Source organism: Fundulus heteroclitus, unplaced genomic scaffold, assembly GCF_011125445.2.
Source record: "Fundulus heteroclitus isolate FHET01 unplaced genomic scaffold, MU-UCD_Fhet_4.1 scaffold_205, whole genome shotgun sequence".
NCBI lineage: Eukaryota > Metazoa > Chordata > Actinopteri > Cyprinodontiformes > Fundulidae > Fundulus > Fundulus heteroclitus.
This window is the reverse complement of record NW_023396617.1, coordinates 27,024-50,801: the sequence shown is the minus strand read 5'-3', so window position 1 is coordinate 50,801 and position 23,778 is coordinate 27,024. Positions and strand designations below refer to the sequence as shown.

Below are 23,778 nucleotides of genomic sequence, written 5' to 3'. Positions count from 1 at the left end.
ATCCAAAAAAATAAACCAGGAACATAGAGGAAAGACAACGGAGGTCAGAATTACACCAGACAAAACGGAGCGGGACTGAGCAAATGGACCAGTGGGGCAGAAGAACTGAAGGGGAATTTATACTGCGGGGAACTGATGACTGAGACAAGGAGCAGATGAGACTGATGAGCAGAGCTGAAGCAGCTGAGAGCGTAATCAAAGTCGGAGGAAATCACAGAGGCTCCATCCAAGTACCTTCAATAACAGCTTTTAGCTTTGGTTCCTTGATGTTTCACGGGATCAACAGTAAGAACTCTATCATAGGAAGGAAAGGAGCTTTGGACTGCGGTGCAGAATTCAGACATCCTTTAATTTCGACGTCATTATGTGTCGGAAACGCACATGGATGATTCAAGTCAAATCCTGGCCTACAGCCTTCCAAAAATCAACCACAAAGTGAGCACTCTCTTCTCTCCAGCATTTTCGGTGATTTCCGTGAGGTGGGCTGTGCTAACACGTCATGTAACGCAAAGGATTATGGGATACCTTAAGGGTTCTTAGCGCCAGTAAGGGACGTTTCAGAGGTTCCTAGACCAAACTAGCCGTGAGAGGGAGCTTACAGGCTCCTCTTCCTACCTCCTTCCTCACTGACCGCACTATTCAGACAGCACTTATCATGGCGACTGCTGACGCACGTCCGCTTTGGCCAAAGAGTCCTTTAGTCAGGGTATTTGGATGGAGCCTCTGACTCCATCTGAATACCCTGATAACTTCCAGCTCCTGCTCCTTGATCTTTCATGGGGCCAAGAGTAAGAACTCTATCATAGGAAGGAAAGGAGCTTCAAACTGCTGCACCGATTTCAGACAGCCTTTAACTCATATGTCATTACGCAACAGAAACACACGGTTGAGTCTAGTCAAATCCGGGCCTACAGCCTTCCAAAAATGAACTACAAAGTGCACAGTCTCTTCTCTCTGGACATTTTCGTTAATTTCCATGAGGTGGGCTGTGCCTATACATCATGTAACGCAAAGGATTGTGGGATTCCTTATAGCTTCTTAGTGCTGGTGAGGTTCCGAGGGTATACTAGTCGCAGGAGGAAGCATACAGGCTCCTCTTCCTACCTCCTTCCTTACTGACTGCACTATTCAGACAGACTGCTAAAGAGTCCTCGCTCTGAAAGGGTATTCGGATGGACCCAGAAAATGAGTGGCAGAGCAGTAACTAAACACACTAATAAGCAGAACACAACCAGAGAATAGAGACTCACAAAAACCACCAGGAGACGGGGAAACTAAAAAAACGGTAAGAACGAAGGAAGAGAACAGAAGGAGCTAGAATAACCAAAATAAAACAGAAGACGACCAAAGACATGAGAAACCAAAGAAAGTGTTGCTATGCAAACATGAAAAACAATACATGAGCTAATTAGATGCTTGTTAGATATTCCATGTTTGATCCGTTAACCTACTCCTTCTTTTCAGATTACCCTCAACAATTTAGTTTAGCTCAAACAAAAAGTGGAAAAACGAAATAATGCTCAATGCTACTATAATCAGTTTTGAAGGATGGTGGGATTTCTTTTGATTCCGCTATATAAATACCAGAGATAAATATCCTATTTACAGAAGTTTACAGCCACTCATTGTCATTGATGTCACGCTGCCAAGAGTTTATGGACTCTTGATTCTATCTTGTGGGGTTTCGTTCTTTCTCCTGTTTCCACCCAGAGTCCAAAAACATGACCGGTCAGTTAGTTACTCTAATTTGTACATGGTTGGTGGTCTTGGTTGGCCCTTTGACGGATGGCTTTTTGTCTTGCATTTCTGGTTACATGGGTGTTTAGTCATGTTCAGTGTAGTTGCTTACCTGCTCCCTAAGTTCTCCTTGTGTTTACCGTGGTTTTGTCATCTCTTCCCTTAGCTCCCACAGTGCCAGCTTCATCACAGCTGCTCCACATTCATGTAATCTCTCACCTGCTCCCACTGCAGCAGCAGTCAGCCACTGCGACAGTTTGCTCGGCCATTCTGGAGCCATAAACATTGCACCTTCAGACCAGGAAGTGTCACGTCTCCAAAGCAGATACAACTTGTTAAATTGCTCCCAGATTGTACACACTTTATAATGAAAAGATGCAAAAGTGACCGGCAAACATCTTTTAAGTAACGGTGGAAGTTTTGGAGTCTTCCTATTTATCAGTCCTCAGCTAAGGGGAGGAACTAGCTGGGGAAGTCAGTCCTGGGGAAAAAAATTGGACAATAAAACAACAGATTTCTTCTTGAGTGTAAAGACTGATTTAAAATCATTCAGGCATAACTTCAATCTCTCGTCAGACTTGGAGACACATATGAGGTGCGGAGAGCTCATTAAAGCTCACGAAGACAACGTTTCATTTAAATGCAAAGTGAAAAAAAAAGGTCCTTAATGTCAGAGGTTTCAGTAATTGAGTTCCACCTTTCAGCCCGTCGGGAATATTTAATCAATGCTAATAAATCCAGAAACTTCATTTCATTTAACTGCTGAGAGAGTAATAAATGCAGGTGTGCACCTGCGTTTCACATGGTTTAAATTTACTATTAATTAAAGATGGAAAGTTGCACGTTATAGAGTATTAAACTGTACCATAATGATTTGATTTAAGTACGTTTAATTATTTTGCTGCGTTGTGGGAGTTTGGATGCACACTGCAAAAACGCATCTAAAAATAAGTAAAATGTTCTTAAAGTTAATGTACTTATCATTGATTTGAGCAGGTAAATAAGATTATCTGCCAATAAAATTAGTATTTTGACCCCTAAAATAAGATAATTAGACATCCTGCACTTGAAATAAGATGATTTTTAAGACTAATCTTAAAACTTTCCTTTTTGACAAAGCTTATAGTTAGAGTGGCTCATGTTACCCTGAGCTATCTCTATAGTTGTGCTGTGATAGGCCTAGGCTGCTGGAGGACATCAGGGTCTAATTTTCTCACTCTACTGATTTCTACTGTTCTTCAGTCTACTGTTCTCCAGTTTTGCATTGTATTACATTGAAATGACTGTCGTCATTTCAGCTTTTAACTTTTTGCTCTCTCTCTTTTTCTTCATAGTAGGTACACCTGGTCTGGCGTTCTGTTAACTGTGACATCATCCAGAGAAGACGGATCACCCGCTACTACCATCTAATGTAGAACAGATTACTAGATCAATGTGTGCTTCTGTGCTTTTTTGTCTCTCTTTGTGTCTCTGCTTCTGTCTTCTGTAACCCCAGTCGGTCGAGGCAGATGACCGTTCATACTGAGCCCGGTTCTGCCGGAGGTTTTCCTTCCCGTTAATGGGGAGTTTTTCTTCCCACTGTCGCTTCATGCTTGCTCAGTATGAGGGATTGCAGCAATGCCATGGACAATGCAGACGACTCTCCCTGTGGCTCTGCGGTTCTCCAGGAGTGAATGCTGCTTGTCGGGACTTTGATGCAATCAACTGGTTTCCTTATATAGGACATTTTTGACCAATCTGTATAATCTGACCCAATCTGTATAATATGATTGAACTTGATTTTGTAAAGTGCCTTGAGATGACATGTTTCATGATTTGGCGCTATATAAATAAATTGAATTGAATTGAATTGAATGATGGAGATGAATTGTTCCTATTGTAAGTGCAAAATTCTTATTCCATTGGCAAATCATCTTATTTACCTGCTCAAATCAAGGACTGATACACAAATTTTAAGAACATTTTACTTATTTCCAGTTCCGTTTTTTGCAGTGCAAGTTTTTATTCCTGAGTGATTAAAACAGTTTCTGCATTTTAAAATTTCAGATTAGAAATAGATGCACCTTTTTCTACAAGTAGTTAGCTCTTGGATCATTGTTTAATAATTTAGCTACCCACTCTACCTCTTCTACCATCTTAGTATGCTGCCTACGTTGCACATCTGTAATGCTGCCTACGTTTGTGAACAACGTACCACAGACCTTTTAAACACGCATTGGCACGCCGTTATACAATGACCATTTATTCACACTGTATGGGGCAGAAAATAAGCATGGCAGAGCGAGGAGCGCTGCTGCCCAGCCAGAAAACCTTTAAATCAAACATAAGCAAAAACATACAGGTGAGTTTTGTTTACATGTGGAGAACAGAGCACATCAGCCACCTATAACCTGAAAGTCAAACCAAGGTTCAGGTTGTGGGAGCGCCACGATGCAAAAGTCGAAGACTTCTCCTCTTGTACATCTGTAAACTCGCTCTGTTCTCTGTTTACTTTTATGGATTTTTTTTGTTTCCTTTTCTTTTGTGAATCCAGACCTGCTTTCCCTCCTCCAGCCGTTAGACTTTCTGCTGTGTTCCTTTTGCTGCTTGAATTGAGCAGAAAATAAGATAAAATAAAAAAATGTCAGAACTACATACAACACAGAAGTAAAAAGGGGTCTAAATGTACAAAATCCATCTTAAAAACACAAACACCCACACGCACTATGGCACACGTTGCTGAGCGGTGAACGTCACAGACATTAGAGCGGGCTTCTACGGAGAGCACAGAGCCGTGGCACACGCGTGCGCCGCATTCAGACTAAACAAAATAACATTTTGGACAGAATAAAGATGAAATGTTTGGGGCTTCGGCTCAGTGCAAGAATTATGGCTTAGGAAGCTGCGGTAAAAGGAGAACAGGCAGTACACGGTTTAAAAAAAAAACTCACATTTTTCATATACAGTACGTTGTGAAAGTATTCAGATGCCTTTGACGTTTTAGCATTTGTGACATTACAACCGCACACTTCAATGCATTTTACCGAGGCTTTAGGTGACAGACCAGCACAAAGTAGTGCTGGGGAAAAAAAGGACACAAGATTTTTTTAATTTTAACAACCAAAAGTTTGAAAATTGTCCTTTTAAATGAACCCTCTTTATTCGGAGACCCCTAAATAAAATCCAAATGCTTTCAGAAGTCACCTAATTTGTAAACAGAGACCATCTGCGAGTAATTTATTTATCTCAGCTTCAGAGGATCGGTGGAGAACATCAGTGAACGAACAGCATCATGAAGACTCAAGAACACAGCAGACCGGTCAGGGAGAAAGTTTGAAGCAGCGCTGGGGTTTAAAAACAAAACCCAAAACATTGAACATCTGACCGAGCTCTCTGGTTAATCGGTGATTTAAAACCTAAAACTACAAATGAGACCAGAAACGAACAGACACCATACTAGGTATGCAGGACAACCATCAGCCTGAACACACCCACAGTGAAACTTGGTGTTGGCAGCATTATGCTGTGGGGATGCTTTTCTTCCGCAGGGACAGGGGAGCTAAAAGGGAGCAGGAACAGAAGATGGAAGGAAACTGAATGCAGGACAATTGTGTAGCAAACACGGAGAGAGGCTGTAAAATATGCAAGAGTGGGGTGAGAAGTCCGCGTTCCAGCAGGGCGAGCCGAAGCAAACATCCAGAGCTCAAACGGAGGGTTTGGATCAAAGCATGTTCACGAGTTAAGACGGCTCAGCCAGAGTCCAGACCGACATTTAATTCAGAATCTGTGGCAAAAAGGAAAAGAAATATGCTACCCATCCAATCTTACTGATCTGGAGCTATTTTGCAACAAAGAATGGGCAAACATTTCAACCTCTAGAATTGCAAATCTGGCGTAGACATAAACCACAAGTCGTCGAGCTCTAATTGCAGCAACCGGTGCTTCTACAAAGTGCCGACTCAGGGGGACTGAACACAAGCGTGCTGCACACTTTTCAGGTTTGTGGTTGTCTACGACGTAAAAAATCCCACTAAAACAAATTGAAGTCTGTGGTTGCAATGTGACAAAACGTGAAAATATTCCAAAGTACTGTATTCCAACTCAAAGATCACACATCACTCTCAGAGACTGCTCACACTCTGACAACGCAGCTTTAGTGCTGAAAAACACCCCTGCTCATGCTCACTCTCAGTCCTTTTCAGATTCAAAAAGCTGTGATTATCAAACATTTTTCTCCTTTCGTCTCCGCTGTGATTTCTGAAAGCTGGCGGCGCTGCGCTTGTGTGCATAAACCAGTCCGTCAAAAAGAAAAGAAAAAAAAACAAAAAAGCAGCTCACTTCAGTGCAGCTTTTCCCCCTCCGCCCCCCCACACACAGCCTTTAAGTTCTGGTCTCTCAGCTGGAGATGCTGAGATGACGCATCAGAGAGTGCGTGAGTGGGGGACTTGTGCACTTAAGTGTCGATAAAGAAAACAGACGAGAAGTTTTGTGCAGAAGGTCCAGCTTCCTCCAGCTCCAGGGTGGTCGTAGCAAGACAAAATAATGGGCTCAACACATAAGTACAGTCATCATGGCTCTCCATGGAGAGTCTCTGAAGTGGGCAGGAGTATCTGGTGGAATAAGCTGGTGAGAACTTGTGGAAAAATGAGGACGGTAACCGTGCGTGTAAGCACACCGAGTATAAGAGCACGTACTGAACACAGGGTCTTCATGAGCAGAGAGGAAGGCGAGTTAAGAAGTGTGAGTTTGGTTCTTTGGGGCGTGACGGGCGGCTTTAATCCCAGTTCCTTCAGTCCAAACACACAGCAGCCTCCCAGTCCCTCCGTATGAGTGAGTGTGTGTGTGTGTGTGTGTGTGCGTGTGTGTATCTTTGTGCAAACACTGTCTCTAGAGTCAAACGAACGAAGAAAAGCCCGTCACAGGGGTGCGCGACCCCGGCGGGTTGGTGCTGGGGTTGACGTGTGTGTGCGCGGGCTGCCCCGTGGGTGTGTACGCTCCCCCCGTGCTGTGCTGCGTCACCACGGTCTGGTAGTAGGGCTCCGTGTCGACGGTGGCGCACTCTTCGTAGGCGAAGGGACTCCCCGTCCCCTTGAGGCCTTTGGGCTGGCGCTTCCAGGAGTTGTAGTAGGTGGGGTCGCTCATGTAGTGGTTGACGAAGGAGTGCTTCGGCTGTTCGTCCTCGTAGTCACTGTCTGTTAACTGCACACAAGACACGGCGGGATACATTTACATGTTTGGGCTATTAGAGGAACCAGAATGTGACAAATAACTGATAAAATGAAAGGTAATAACTGTAAGAACAGGATGATTATCAGAAACAAAAAGGCTCTATGTGTATGTGTGTGTATATATATATATATGTATGTATATGTATGTATATATATATATATATATATATATATATATATATACACACATGTGAGCTGCTGCCTTCTGGGGGCGCTGTAGGCTCATTCAAATCAAAGCAAACTGACTTTTTGCTCCAACACCGTTAGCAGGAAGACGTCGATCATTCTGGTCCCGTCTCTAGACCGTCAACATAAAGCTGTAAGTCTTTATTTACTCTTTACAATACACCCTGAAACTTGAATGTAATTTTTCGGGATTATTTGTCACAGACCAAAACAAAGTGGTACTTGATTTCTGAGTGAAAAGAAAATATTACCGTATTTTCCTGACTATAAGTTGCAGTTTTTTTCATAGTTTGGCCGGGGTTGCGACTTATACTCTGGAGCGACTTATGTGTGAAATTATTACACATTTTTAGCGGTATATCATTACACCTGTTATTTTCACACCAAACCGCAAGAGGGCGCTCTAGGCCTGTGTTGAATCAGACGTAAGCGACGTAGAAGCGGAAGTGCCGCATCTTCTACCTCCGGAGTTAACGGAGTTATTTGAAAGTGGATTTCACTGGATTTTAGTTATTTGGAGGGACACAGGCGCTTTGGTTAACTTCTTCGCATGTTATTTATGCTATAGTTATCTGAATAGCTTTTAATATGTTATGTTAACATACCAGGCACGTTCTCAGTTGTGTCATGTAGCGTAAGCTAATCGTATAATTATTCAGCCTGTTGTTGCCTCCGTTCTATTTTTATTTAAAATTGCCTTTCAAGATGACATGTCTGTTCTTGATGTTGTATATTATCAAATAAATTTCCCCCAAAAATGCAACTTATACTCCAGTGCGACTTATATATGTTTTTTCCTTCTTTATTATGCATTTTATGGCTGGTGCGACTTGTACTCCGGAGCGACTTATAGTCCGGAAAATACGGTACATTTTGTATTTTAGAATTTTATACAAATAAAAAATGTGTACTCTGATACCTCTAAACAACAACCAACTGAGTTAGATAAGCAGCCAAGAAGCCCATGGTAACCTTGGACGATCTTCTGAGATCACCAACTCAGGTGAGAGCATTTATGGACAAGACAACCACGAACTGTCCATGCTACAAATCTGCCATTTATGGCAGAGTGGAAAGAAGAGAGAGAACTGATAAGGCTCAGCCCTCCACCTCAAAAGACCGATCTGTGGCGAAACCACCAGATGTCGCCCTTCTCTGGTCGATGGTGGCATTTGTGTCCCAGGGGGCGGGGTTCTGGCTTTACATGGAGGTGAGTTGATGTTGAGAAGACAAGACAGGTAGACGCTGATACCTCTGATTCAGAGACCTCGGTGGGTTTCTCTGTGAGGGTGGTGCTTTCCGTGAGCACGGCTCCATTATAGTTGTTACAGATATCTTCATCGGAATAGTGAAGCCCACCTGGACTGGGCCTGGGCGGAGATCTGGACACAGAGTAGGACAATGAGACGTTTATTTTCTCATGAGGTTTGATGCTGTGTTTGTCTGAGGGAGAGCTCACCGTGTCCCGTTCTTTTTGAGGAAGGAGTTCTTGGTGTTGAGCGTTCTGCTGTTTAGCTCCAGAGAAGTAAAACCTCCGTTATCGAGGGTTACCGACTCCTCCCCCGGGGTGATGTGCTTTCCTGCAGGAAAAAAAAAAAAAAAAAAAAAAAAAAAAAAAAAAAAAAAAAAAAATATATATATATATATATATATATATATATATATATATAAAAATAAAAGACATAGCTTGTTGAGAAAAATACAAAAATAACCAATGGATCCACATTTCAATAACATCCTAATATTAAGGATTTTATGTCAAATAAATAATAGTACAGATACACAAAATTGCAAACATATAAAAAAAAAGAATTAACAGCAAGTTATCGTAATGTAAAATGGGTAAAGAAAGCTATATTTATTAACTGTTTCCTGTGGTGAATATTCTTGTGTTAAAAGAATCACAGGAACAGGGACAAATAGGACTAGAGGTGGACCAAAATTCAGCTTTCCACCTTGTTAATGAGGAGGATGCTAAGTTTAGGAAAACCTGCAAAGCTCACAGTTAGAGAGCTGCAGCAAACAGTGCCAACTTGGGTCACCTCACCGACATAACAGCGATTTATCTTAAGGCTTTGGTACTTACCTTTACCAGTGGTGCAAACGATTCAATTCAAAATATTATCTTAATCCCAAAGGGATATTGATAAATGTGTAGAATAATGTAGCTGGTGCCAGTGCCACTACAACAAAAAAGCTGTTCTGATTTCTGCACTAAACTTTAACCATTTGAGTCTAAGTAAGTAAAAAAAACAAAAATTCATCATACTGGAGGAACAAGGTTACGCCTTTCAGCTGAACAAGAGGCTGGAGGCCGCTTTGCTAACAATGACATATACAGGCGTCCCTAAAGTCTCTAGGCTTTTAAGCATAATAGAAAACAACTATTCTGGTTGACATGTTTAGGTGAAAATAAACTGAATAAATGGACAAACGTGAGGGTTACATCCGTGACACGGTGAATGACTTCAGGACCGAATGACAGAAACGCAGACCTGTGCCGCAGGCCTTGTACTTGCTGCTGTGTCCATGTAGGAGCAGAGTAAAGACCAGGACCAGGATGAGAATGAGGCCCACCAGAGCCATAACCAGCAGGAACCACCACTCCTCGTAAAAGGGCCGCTCCGACAACGCTGCAGGCAGAGGGGAACATGCATTGCATCAGGGAAAACAGTGTCTGCTTTATCCTTGATTCTCTGTAATGTACGGTGCTATGAAAATGTATTTGCCACTTTAAAGATTTTTTGCTTATTTTTCGCACTTGAATGTTTCAGATCATCAATCAAATGTTATTGTCAGACAAAGATGACCCGAGTAAATACAAACATCAATTTTCAAATGGTGGGATTAAATTAATTACAGAAAATACGTTTTCCAAACCAACCTGGCCCTCTGTGAAAAAAAACAATACCCCTTGGGGTAAACCACTAATTCCTTGATTTTAACCATATTTTTTAAAAAGCTGGAAATTTTACTAACCTCACTTCGCCATCAGACCAATAAAATAAAGAAAACATTTAAGTAGAACCTGTCTGAGAACGTGAAGTAGGACAAATTAAAGATCTCAAAAAGCTACAGATTCCCCGATCTAAAGAAACAAGTGACTAACACCCTTCACACTGGAAAGAGTTACAAAGCCATTTCTAACACTGTGTCCAGACCAAACGTTGTTCCATTGCCAAGATTATTTGCCAATGGAATAAATATTTTCACCCTAAAAATAAGATAATTAGAAATGCTGCACTTGAAATAAGATGATAGAGATGAGCTGTTCCTATTTTAAGTACACAAATCTTAATCCACTGGCTGGTTATCTTATTTACCTGGTCAAATCAAGGACCAATACACTCTTATCAAGAAAAATTTACTCACTTTGAGTTCATGTTTTGCAGTGCAGCACCCAGTACATGTTGATGGCAGGTGTTACAGTTATTAGCTTGAATAATGGCAATTATTTTTACATACTGGTTGTTTTGGAAGACTTTTTTTTCTCTTAATAAATGAAATAATCCTTTCAAAAAATATTTAGAGTATTTACTCAGCATATGATGTTCTTATATTAGAATATGCTAGATGATCTGAAACATCTAAGTGGAACACACACAAAAAAAAGCAAAAACAGCAGAAATGTGTCTGGGGAATCACTTTTAGCTGTAAGTAGCGTCAAATCACAGCATTGTATTCAGCTTTTTAACTTTACAATTATTGAACATACAATAATAATAATAATTAATAATAAACAGCTTTGAGTGTCTGTTCCTCTGATCAGTTTATACAAAGTGTTAAATAAATGCTTAGCTTTGAGATAACTTGAGAAATAAGAGATCATTTTGGCATTTTGCAACAGACCAGAAACCCATTATTTGTGATTTTGGTGTTGGCTTCTGTCTGTCCTGTAATGCCAGCTGTAGTTGGAGCGCCTCCGCCTTCAGGGGGCAGCAAAAGCCCAATCATCTCAGCCTCTCCCTGCACTACGCTGCATCCAGCGGACTGGATCTACTTTCAGAGCAGGGCGGCTTTCCTGCCCCAGCATCGTCTCCAGTGGTTTGCACATCTGTGTAGTGTTTACCAGCAAGCGCCACGGAGGGTGTGCTCGGCTGTCCGTAACCATAGCGATTAACGGCGATGACTCTGAACTCGTAGCTGACCCCGGACCTCAGACGCTCCAGCGGCACGGAGACAGACCTGCTGCCGGGAGGGAGGAGTCGAATGAAGGAGTCCCAGACTCCCTCATCTGCAGGGATACGTGTTTGATTAGCACAAGTAGGCGGGTGGTACAGTCTGGATGTAAGAATGATACACTGAAGATGGAAACGATATTGTGGTAAAGACAGTTAATTGCTGTTATCACTGTTAACAAAGAGGCTTATTCATTGTTAGCAGCAGAACAATTAAATCACCGTCTACAATGGCTCTCCCGCTGAGCGCTGGAACTATTTTCCTTCCCGTGTTACACATCCTGAGCTCTTTATTGAAAGATTGTGGCTGACTTGATTTGCACAGCGGGAGCTGGAGAGACTTTTACTCAGAGCAGTTCCAGTCAGGAAAAGAATCAGTGCAGACCAGAGAGAGCTCACCTGAGGGACGAGCCTCTACGACGTAACCAGTAACAGGAGCTGCACCCGTGTCTCCATCTGACCAGTGGATGGTGAGGGCCGAGGACGTCTTGGTGATGGACATTTCCACCGGCGACCCAGGGGACCCTTCAGTGTCAGAGGGACACGTTCACATGTTTGTAGAACTTAAAATGGACACGGTTCTGATCTAAGCTGCTTTTTTTTTTTTTTTTTTGGGAATCTACCTCGACCATCAGTAGAAATCAGTTTAATCCTCATCTATAAATGTCTGTGTTCATAGATTGACACTGATTGTGGAAATGTTCAAACAAAAACTGGATGTGCAATATTATAATATACTATTATTTTATATATATATATATATATATATATATATATATATATATATATATATATATTATAATATTATATTATATAACAACATTATATATACAATATTATAATATACTGGCCTCGATAACAACAAGATCGTTTCCACGCTGCCAAACTTTTGTAACTATATAATATCAACAACAATATAAATGGCTTTTAGCCCGACTCGTACCTGCAGTCAACTTTCACCTAGCCATGAATCTCATATGGCAAAATCAACATCAAGCCATTAATATTAAAGACAAACTTAAGCTACATTAAGTTTTGTTATTCTTTAGGACTTTATTAATAGTATTCATCATCCTACTGACTGCAGGTACAGACCAAACAGCAGGGGGTGCTGTTCTCACATTTACAAGGCCTGTATTTTCTGGACAAAGACGGCATGGCTCTTACAATACCTTCGCCTCACTATTTGAGAAGCACTGGTCTAAAGTGACAACAGGTACAGATTTCTGTCAGCTCTGCCTACCTTTCACAGGTTGAGCTGTGATGTTTGCCTGTATAGGCGGTCCGTAGCTGACGGTGAGAGCCTGAACCCCGAACATGTATGTTGCTCCTCTGATCAGGTCTCGAACCTTCAGCCATCGCTGCCAGCTGCCTTTCACATCCACCGTCACCACTTTACTGACTCCTGCAGGTTGAGGAGAAAGGACATTGTGACAGCCGGCATGCTCTTTAGCAGCCGAGTTCATGGGTGTGCTGTGTTTGTGGCTACCTTGTACAGGAGCGGTGGGTTGGTAGATGACCCTGTAGCCTTCCAGTTGACCGTTGGGAGTGAGCGGCGCTCCCCAGGACACGTTGACGCTCCCACCCGTCACTTCAGAGAAGGACAGGTAGCTCGGCTGGCTGGGAGCTGCAGGTCAAACACACCGGGGCAGATCAGAATAACGCGGCGCTCGCTGGTTTCTTTTTTTTTCTTTTTTTTTGGAGAGCTGAGCTGTCACAAACTTCCTACCGGACTGCAGAGTTCGGGCCCCGCGGGGGTCACTGGGAGGTCCGTCCCCAGCCGTGTTAAAGGCGGTCAGTGTGACCATGTAAGGCGTGTAGCTGGTCAGGTTTGTGAGGTGAACGCGGGTGTCTGGGACAAAAATCACCTTCACCTTCTCAGTCTGGTTTTGGTTATCTCTTTCCCAGTAGTGAATCTGGAACACAGGGGGAAAAAAAGTATAATCCACTGCGACCCGTTTGCTTTAGAATAAGCCAAAACGGTAAATACAGTAAATCTGTGTGTAATTTAGAGTCGGGGAAGATCGGCTGTGTCTCGAAGTGAACGAACAAGCAGGCAGGTCAGCGTTAGGGTTGAGAGGAAGTTTAAAGCAGGGTTAGGTTATAAAACGATATCCAGTGCTTTGATACGATATACACAGAGCTCTGTTCAGTCCATCGTCTGAAAACTTTAAGATTTCCCCTCTCTTGAAGGCGTGAAATTAAAACAATTTACACGGTAAAGGTCAGGTATCTGTATTATATAAATTGTTAATGAATACATCCAAGAAATCTTCTCCAAACATACTTTTTGGCATGGAGGAATGACCTTCGAGTAGAAGTATCTGAAGATGAGTGGTTTGATGCTCCCTAGCTCAAACTCAGACAATTAATGTGCGTTTCAGACTCCTTCAATACAAATGGTTAACCAGGCAGTATATTACCCCCTAAAAACTCAAACATTCCAGATAAGTGTATAAAATGTGGAATTGAAAAGGGCTCCTTGTTCCAATCTATGTGGGAGTGCTAAAAGGTGAAAGACTTTTAGAAAAATACTGAATTTACTTTGTGAAATTACAGGTTCTACAATCCCTTTGGATCCTAAATCATGCATTCTGAATATATATACAAAAGACCGATTGCAAACGTATGAGTGCTGTTGGAAATTGGTCTTTGGGAAGCCAAGCGTTGCATTATAAGGTGTTGGAAGGATCAAAGACTGTGTGGACTTTCTCAGTTGTTTGACCTCTATTGTAGCTTTGGAGAAGATTACATGTACCTCAAGGAACAAACTCCATACATTCTGGGACATTAGGACAAAGAGATTTGAAATGTGAAAATGTTTACCCCCCCCCCCCCCCAAAAAAAAACCAAAGCACTGTGGGTGCTTTGTTTTGTTCTCTGTGCTTTGTTAAAAAAGCAATAACTAACTCTGTATTAAACAACAAAACATTTACATTTCTAAGCGTGCCTGCATGCACAGCTTTCAGTAGTTTGATTTATTGTGTGGTCCTGATAAATGTTTTTATTTTATTTTAGTTTTTTGGAAGCTAAAGAGCCGAGACCCTTCGTCCTTTCCCTAAATAACAAAAACAACGAAAATAGCCTAACCTTGTGTGGTACTATACAAAGCTTAAGAGTATGGCTAAATAAGAATGTAGTTATTTCTCGTTATTTGCCTATTCTTTCTAAAAAACCAACAGACAGGTCAAAAAGCAACATGAAGAATCCCAGACCACAATGTGATCCTCACAGCTCTGATGCTAAAGGGCCTCGCTGCTACGCATCCTCTGCTTTCATCATGTGTTTGTGTTTGGAGATTTTAACATTGCTTGGGTCCATTTATGTTTTCCCTTAATTTAATTTCCACCTCAGTTTAGCTGAAGCAGACCAAGTGTTTTAATGATGCACTTCTTTCCCAAATAAAGCTTTAAACATCAGTTGCTTAAATGGCAAGACTGTACGTTGTTTACAAGTCAGAAAGGAAAGAAAAATCATTCTAAAGTTTCACTTTAGCGCAATGTGTGTGATGAAATATTTATGTATTATATGTGAATGAGGAGACTTTACATGACCTTTACACAGGCTCACAGCTTAGTACAGCCAGTTTCTCCTGGGTGCACATGCTCGTGTGAGAATGACTCAATAATATTTAATATGAGGAAGGAACACCATGTCACTGGATAGTAATGAAGACACATGGGTTAATAAAGCTGATCCCTGTAACAGGAAGTCGAATAAAGTTTACATGATTATAGTCTGCTGTATGATAAGATCAATAATAATATTAGGACTCGTTCAGCCTGTAACTCATCATGTCGCACATTATCATCTCCTCTCATGTCCTGATTTAATCTGAGAGTCCAGGAGATATTTTCTAATGCAACTGATTTGTTTGTCATACGGCATAATCAACAGGTGTGGAACAGAATACCCATAAAACAAAAATACAGAAACAAGACCAGTTCTTTCTAGTTCAGGAAATCTATAATTTGCAGGGACCTGCTGAATTTGGGAATTTCCAGTTTCCTGTTATTTGTTTCCCCACTATAGTGTCTCTGTGAGGGCAACGTGACACCAGGAAAACATAAAATATATGATGAAAATAATGTTATTGATGACATGATGAGAATAAGGCTTGCAGTAAATAAACAAATACTTAACTAAGCAGTATGATTGTCTTTCAGCTTTGCGTTTATTGCAAACATAGCCCCCCAGATTGTAGATAATTTATCCAGCTACCAGACAAATGACAAAAAATATTCATTAAATATAACATGATTGTATGTAAAGACTGCATCCGGGTACATTTTATAATTTTTTTTTACGTCGTTTTCAAAACATCTCACTACTCTCCTGAAACATTTTATGCTTTGAACAAGAAGAAATCAAAGCTAAATATTACCTGCATTAAGCTCCTTAATGCATTTTGCTTAGATAATTAAGTAATATTTATTACAACATGCCTGTGAAAATTCTCAGTTATCCGGGTCAACGCAACAGCAAACAGGCTTAAATCGGGAGGCAGCCGGTCTTTCCCTCAGTTCGTTCTGAAAACGTTTCCACACCAACACTTCAAAAAGGGAACTAAAAGTAAGTAAAAAATGTCTTAAAATTAGTGTAGTTTTCCTTGTAAATAAGACTTTTTGCCAATAGAATAAGATTTTTTTGCACTCAAAATAAGAACAATTCATCTCCATCATCTTATTGATGATGGAGATGAATTGGGTGGGTGAAAATACTCATTCCACTGGCAAATAGTTTTATTTAGCTGTTCAAATTAAGGAAAAATATACTAATTTCAAGAGAAGTTTACTTACTTTAGTTCCCTTTTTGCAGTGTATCCAGAAGTCTTTGTTCTGCTCGCTCTGAGCAACCTGCAGTTAAAGCACTGCTGTTTTTAAAGGACACGGAGGCCCGTTGCAAAATTTTCAAAAAGAATTAACCTGCTGGTAGAGTTAAAAAAATGAAAGAAGAAAAATAAAACTAAAAAACTGCAGAGGAGAGCCAAACAAAGGGCTCCATTTTCTTTAATTCAGAATAGATGGCTATGGAGCACCATAACCCACATTTAGTCTTTCCAAAGCTGAAAGTAGCAGCTTCTGAGCAGCACTTGAGGGCAGCATTTGACCATATCAGTGTTTCTAGGAGCTGTTACTATAATGAGATACACAATAACTCATTGATACGATCAGTTAAAGATCATAATATATTACCTTCTGCACACAGGGGGTAGTTGTGTTTAAATGTTCTGTTCTACAAAACAGGGCCATATCTCCTTTCCTGCTTGGTGAGAACGGCAAAGTAAAAGTTAAGGTCATTTTGAAATTCTCCCCACAGTTGTTTAATGGGTCGGATTTTCAGGATAATTACAGGAACAATTTTTCATCTATGGGATTAATATGATGAGGATTATGTTTTATGAGATCAAAATAGTATATAAACTGTCCAACTAATTAATTAAAATAACTTCTGAGAATTAATTCAGAACAGTTCTCTCCTGCTTCCCAAACATATTTCTTCTGTCTTTGTATTTTTATTTATTTTTGTTACTTATCATGTTTCAGATGATCAAGACAAAGATAACAAGAGGAAATGAAAAATACAGTTTTCAAAAATTATTTGATTTATTATGATTTATTATGGGATAAAACAGAGCCTGGCTCTATGTGAAAAATAGAAACCTGATAACTGGTAGTTATTTCCATAAAAATGCGATAATTAGCACTTTTTTACACCCAGTGGAGGAATTTTGGCCTACACTGGTCTTAAGAGCTGGTTTAACTCAGACACACTAGAGGGTTTTTAAACAAGAATGATCTGTATGAGTTCATGCCCCACCCTCATCGGGTTTAAGTCCAGACTTTGACTAGGCCACTCCAAAACCTTGAGCTTTTTTTTTTTTTTTAAGCCATTCATCGTGTTGGAACATATTCTATGTGGGCTTTAGGCTCACAAACTGATAGCCACACAAATATAGGATTTTTGGGTAGAGTGGTCCATGTCTTTAATCAGCCCCAGACTATCACACCACCATCACTACTTTACTGTAGGGTATGCGGTGTAAGTTTGATGTACTTTTTGGAAGGGTCACTAATGTTTCATGTCTTCTCCATTTGTGGTTTCCTTAGAGGTACCTCTTTAACCCTTTCTAGACTGTTAAATGTTAAATTTGTTTCTCATCTATGTTTTGGTTTTCTTTAGATGGGGGCATGATGTGTTGCTTTTTGATATCTTTAAGATCAATTCCTGTTTTCAGGCAGGTCCTACTGTATGCGAGTATTTTCTTGATCTTACAGGTTAACCAGTAATCAGGCCTGGGTTTAGATAAAAAAAAAATTGAACCACAAAATCAAGATAATCACATCCAATTCATGATTTATCAAAGGGAATAACTACATTTTCACACAGGGCTGGGTTGGTTTTGGTCAGATTTTTACCTCAATCAATACAATCCCAACTTGAAAAGCTTTTTGACATTTACTCGGATTAACTTTTAATGATCTTAAAATATGTTTGGTGATTTGAAACTATTGAGTGTGACAAAACAATAACCTGGCAAACCGGATTAATACTATTTAGTGCTTTATGAACCACTGGCAGAACTTTAACATCTGTTCTTTAACAAACAAGCAACCCGTGCAGAGAATTAAGAACTGAAGCGATATGCCGCGTTGTCTTGGTGTTTGTCAGGACTCTGGCAGCAGGATTGTGGATAAGCTGCAGCTTCCTCACTGATTTTGTAAGGTTGTTGTGGTAATCTAACCTGAAGAAAAGGACATACACCAGTTTTTCTATGTTTCTATGTTTAAGTCTTTATTCTGGAGATGTTTTTATGACAGTAGTAACAGATTTAATGTAGTTGTTAAAATTTAGATCTCAGGCCATGGATATATATATATACACAATACAATGGTTCCTAGAGTCTCTAAAAGTAGAATGGGAGGCAGATCCTTTAGCTATCAGGCTCCTCTCCTATGGAACCAACTCCCAGTTTTGTTCCGTGAGGCAGACAAGACTGATCTTAAAACTTTCCTTTTTGACAAAGCTTATAGTTAGAGTGGCTCATGTTACCCTGAGCTACATCTATAGTTATGCTGCTATAGTTTTAGGCTGCTGGAGGACATCAGGACCTATTTTTCTCACTCTACTGAGATCTACTGTTCTCCAGTCTACTGTTCTCTAGTTTTGCATTGCATTGCATTGAAATGACTGTCGTCATTTCAGCTTTTAACTTTTTGTTCTCTCTCTCTTTTTTTCTTCATAGTAGGTACACCTGGTCTGGCGTTCTGTTAACTGTGACATCATCCAGAGAAGACGGCTCACCCGCTATTACCATCTAACGTAGAACAGATTACTGGATCAATGTGTGCTTCTGTGGTTTTTTGTCTCTCTTGTTGTGTCTCTGCTCTGTCTTCTGTAACCCCAGTCGGTCGAGGCAGATGACCGTTCATACTGAGCCCGGTTCTGCTGGAGGTTTTTCCTTCCCGCTAATGGGTGGTTTTTCTTTCCACTGTCGCTTCATGCTTGCTCAGTATGAGAAATTGCTGCAAAGCCATGGACAATGCAGACGACTCTCCCTGTGGCTCTACGCTTCTCCAGGAGTGAATGCTGCTTGTCGGGACTTTAATGCAATCAACTGGTTCCCTTATATAGGAATTTTTTGACCAATCTGTATAATATGATTGAATTTGACTTTGTAAAGTTCCTTGAGATTACATGTTTCATGAATTGCCGCTATATAAATAAAATTTTATTGAATTGAATACACTACAACATGGCGTCGGTGGCCATTTCTCTCGACCAATCGCTAACATGGGTAAGACAAGAGAACATGTTATTCTACTAGGGCAGATGTGTGTTGATCTTCTTATTTATACTTACCTATATCTATACTCATAGTAATAATCAGCTAGCTTAAAATACCTAGAACTGTGACAAACAAAGCTGGACATTAGGGCTGTGCATAAAAATCGATATAAAGATTAATATCGATATTTTTAAAAACGATTTAATATCGGTATTCTGGCTTTCAATATCGATATACCTCCCAACCTCTAGGGGGCGTTATTACAGCGCAACCATTACAGTTCACAGCGAAGGAGAGCAAGTGAGACGAATTTGTGGAACGGCCGACAGGATTTTAGAAGCTCCTTTGTCCCTAAAATCAGATGTTTGGGCACATTTTTGGTTTCTGTGACACGTTAAATGCATTGAAGCAAATGCACTTTATTTTCCTGTTAATATGTCTGTGATCAATAAATAGAACATAAACATAATATTTGGCTGATTTTGGTGATTGAATCACTGAGCATTAATTCAAAGTAATAAATATCGATATTGGAATCAAATCAAGCTGAGCTATGTATCGAGAATCGTATCGTATCGTGAGCTGTGTATCGAGAATCGTATCGAATCGGCTCATCCTAGATGATACCCAGCCCTACTGGACATGTTTCACAAATTATATTAAGCTAGGGCTGGACGATATAGTCAACAATTATATAATGATATATTTATTAATTTCGGTCAATACAATATAATTACGATATCAATATAAACAAAAACTGCCAAGAATGCCCAAAACAGATGCCTGTACAAACTTATGACAATAATTTTGTCATATTCATAAAACTCATGCAATACAATGACTTAGAATTAATTGTGTTAAAAATAAAAAAAACATAAATCTACATAAAAACTCAGAACGTCATTCAGTGACAAATGCTGTAATCATACACTGTAATGTATGTTGAAATATCGGAAATATCATATCACCGTTATTGACTAAAGTTATATTTTGCAATATATATTAATATTGAATTATTGTCCAATGCTATTCAAAGCTACTGCGTTAAAAGGAAAAACGACTTGATTATTCTGGATAATGTTTACCAGGAGTAAAATGGGTACCAATAACACAAGAAATGCAGGTTTGCAAAAGAGCAAGCTATAATTTTGGGACATATCCCATACATCGAGAGCTCCTCTGGTACAAATGATGGATCCCAGATTTTACAACTTGCTGCCCTCCATAACAGATGTGTAAATGGTTTCTGAAGACCAAACACAGCTTTGTGTCGTCGCTATCTACGGTTCAGAGGTTAGGCCCTGAATGCAGCAGAGCCAGAGAGGAGGCTGGCAGGTGGTACGACCACAAATCTTTGATAAGCACAAAACTAAACAAGCTGACTGCCAAGGCAAGATCTGCAGAAGCTGACTTGGCATGAACTAAAAAATAAAAAAAAACCTGGCAGACGGGAAGGAGAAGCAGTGAGGATCTGGCCCTGAACAAAGAAAAACAATAAAAACTTATATCATGAGGGAGCAAATGAAACATGAATAACAGGTTGTTAATCAGAGACTGAGAGCAGGTGAGGCAGAAAACTGACTGAACAAAGAGCAGGGACTTCGAACAGGAGCTTAAAATAAAACAAAACAGACCAACCAAAGAAAGAGACGGACTCAATAAAACAAAGAGCAAAATTTATCCTACACACTGCAAAAACAGAACTTAAAATAAGTAAAATGTTCTTAAAATATGTGTATTTGTCCTTGATTTAAGCAGGTACATAAGATGGTTTGCCAATGGAACAAGATTTCTGACCTTGAAATAGGAACAACTCATCTCCATCATCTTATTTCAAGTGCAGAATGTCTAATTATCTTATATTAGGGGTCAAAATACTCATTCCATTGGCAAATAATCTTATTTACCTGCTCAAATCAAGGACAAATACACTAACTTTAAGAACATTTTACTTATTTTTAGATCTGTTTTTGCAGGGCATAAAAAAACAAAGCTAAGAATCAGAGGCATAACCAGCGAATCTGTCACCTTTCCTTGTTCACGTGTTACCATCCTGTTTTCTGAGCAATTCATCAAACAGCAAGAGTCCTGAGAGGAGTCAGAACCTCTAAATGTATTTATTATTCTTTCATTGCTGTCTTTCTTTCATCTTAATCTCCTAACCCCCTGCAGTGCTTCATGCTCCCCTCCTCAAACCCACCAGTCTGTGGCACTCTGAGCACCATCCCTCGATCTTCGGCTCTGATCTGGATTCTGAGGGAATCACTTGTCCGTCTCATTCCTTGGCTCTGAAAATGTTACACGCCCTTCTTTCTATGACACTTCTCTCCTTAACGTTGACACGCGCCGATGTCCCTAAAGCAGGACAGATACCCTTGTATTTGAAGTGCTAAAAGGAAAAGCTTGAGGACGGGCAAAGAAATCATACTGAAACCATTAAAGGATTTTCCACATCCGTCTTTAAACCTAATTCTTTCTCTCATGTCTGTAGGACACTTGAAGACATGGCGGCATTAACCCTCCTTCAGCGTGCTTGATGTGGACACTCACTCCAAGCCCTTATCTAAGTGTGTATTTGAGTCCCGCTTTGCCTTTCCCCAGGCAGGCGTGTTGCATTTATTCCCTGCATGTTTGTGCTTGTTTTTCCCTGCGAGTCACCTTGTATCCTTGGATGAGTCCATTCTGGGTCTCCGGGGGCGGCGTGTCCCAGGTCACTTCCAGGCCGGAGGGAGACACGGCTGACACTTTGATAGACTGAGGCGCCACCGACGGAGCTGCAGCCGGAGAGACGAGAGAGAGCGTTGGGTTACCGCGCGTGAGCAGCTGCATGTTAAAAGAACGGGAAGCAGGAAAAATATGCTCTACCCCGCCAATTAGAATGGGCCTCAGGCAGGACCTTGTTACTCCACTGTACTGCACATGAGCATGAACGCTCAGCTGTGTGCACCTGAGGCTGGAAGAGAAGTCCATATCACCTGATTTCATCATCCCCCTCCAGGCTTTTCTGACTCCCCCCCCCCCCTCCCTCCTCCCGATACGTTCCCTTATCCTCACCTTTTACTCCGTGCTATGTGGTACGTATGGCCTACTAAACTCTGCAAGCACACTCTCACTCTGCACAGGTGAAATGACAGCAGCACTGTGAGTGGAGGTGTTTCTAAAGCAATGTGCAAATCTGTTTACCTGCATTGCTGTTCGCAGCGTGCAACTGTCTTCCTGTGTGTGTGTGTGTGTGTGTGTGTGTGTGTCTTTGTAACTGAGGAGGGAATGACAAAGAGAGCCGGCTGTGTTTGCACTCCCGGTTCGACTTTCCAGCGAAAGCGAAAGAGGGACACGGCCTTCACTACAAAATAGTTGACCTTGTGTCGTATTCCAGATGGATATACATGCACGGACACGGACTATTAGAGAACACGACCGATGGCTTTAAGAGATAATTTTACTTAAGGGGGACCAATGCCAGGAGGCGAGGATAGAACAAAGCACACTGGAGAAGAAGAGACTGGAAAAAAATAATAAAAAAATGTCTAAATCACCATAAAATCTAAAATCTTTCTCACTCAAAGTCTGCTCGGTTTCCCAGAAGCTTTGAACCACATCACACAGTTACATGAAAGGTTGTTGATGAAATCCTAAAAGCTACCAAAACTCTGATCTGAGCATCTACATTGACTGAAAATGTAATGGAGGAAAAACTTTTTTTCTGTGGGGGGAGGTCATGTCCGGTGTTGAGTTTAAATTTTTCCCCTTCAATCTCTGAAAGAAGCAAAACACAAAATGAAGGACTTTTGATATCTACTTTTTCCATGTAGACACCAGTGTTGTCTCTGGCATAAGTTAAGTGGGGCACAAAAACTCAACACCTACTAGCAGCAACTAATTTTTCTGTGATGCATACAACCTGACTTTGATCAATTTTAAATGAGACAGATAAATTAGCATAAACCAACACATTGGAAATGCCATTTTATATAATCTAAATTTAATTTAGAGGTTGATTTTAATTGTAGCTATGTAATTTTATTGAACAGAAAAGATTTACATCAATCCTTTAAGAAGATAGCAAGGACGGCCAACACTAGGTAGTGGCACACTTTCTGGCAGAACATAAACGTGACGCGTGCAATTCAATTATTTTGATTGGACGAACCGAGCTTGGGGCCAGAGGATTTGTGCCCCACACTGTCTACTGAGAGCGTGTTGGGCGTGCACTCTGCGATTTCAGAGTGGATTTAGCCTACTGTGCCTGTGAGTTTTCTGGCAGACATAGATATGTAGACACAAATGTTTATAACAGAATTGTTAGAATCTGTCTTTCTGTCTGTCTGTCTTTTTTTTTTTTTACAATATTGCCTGGCCCCACTGGCCCCAAATGCAGAGACGCCACAGTTGCAGATACAATATACCCCCTACTGTCAAAAGAAATGGGGTTCTAATAATGTATTAGTCCACTTCTTTGTTTCTAAAACAGCTTCAACTCTTTTGGGAAAGGCTTTCCTCAAAGTTTTGGAGCCTGTTTATGGGACTTTTTGACCATTTTTCCAGAGGTGCATTTGTGAGGTCAGACACTGATGCTGGACAACAAGGCCTGACTAGCAATCACCACTTTAAATCATCTCAACGGTGTGTTACTGGGCTGAGGTCAGGGTTCTGTGCAGGTCAGTTAAGTTCACTCATACAA

The 23,778-nt window shown here is 40.7% G+C and overlaps 1 protein-coding gene across 1 annotated transcript in view; it reads right to left on the bottom strand.

Moving 5' to 3' along the window:
* Window positions 1-6,074: 6,074 nt before the first annotated feature.
* LOC105915599 (protein sidekick-1-like) overlaps window positions 6,075-23,778 on the bottom strand; it is a gene marked incomplete at its 5' end in the record, with an annotated part of 44,581 nt that continues 26,877 nt past the window's right edge. The window contains 10 exon segments of the mRNA XM_036129699.1: window positions 6,075-6,915; window positions 8,383-8,512; window positions 8,590-8,710; window positions 9,626-9,763; window positions 11,200-11,364; window positions 11,708-11,833; window positions 12,552-12,713; window positions 12,798-12,935; window positions 13,038-13,224; window positions 21,756-21,871. Coding sequence (XP_035985592.1) covers window positions 6,610-6,915; window positions 8,383-8,512; window positions 8,590-8,710; window positions 9,626-9,763; window positions 11,200-11,364; window positions 11,708-11,833; window positions 12,552-12,713; window positions 12,798-12,935; window positions 13,038-13,224; window positions 21,756-21,871 — 1,589 coding nt within the window.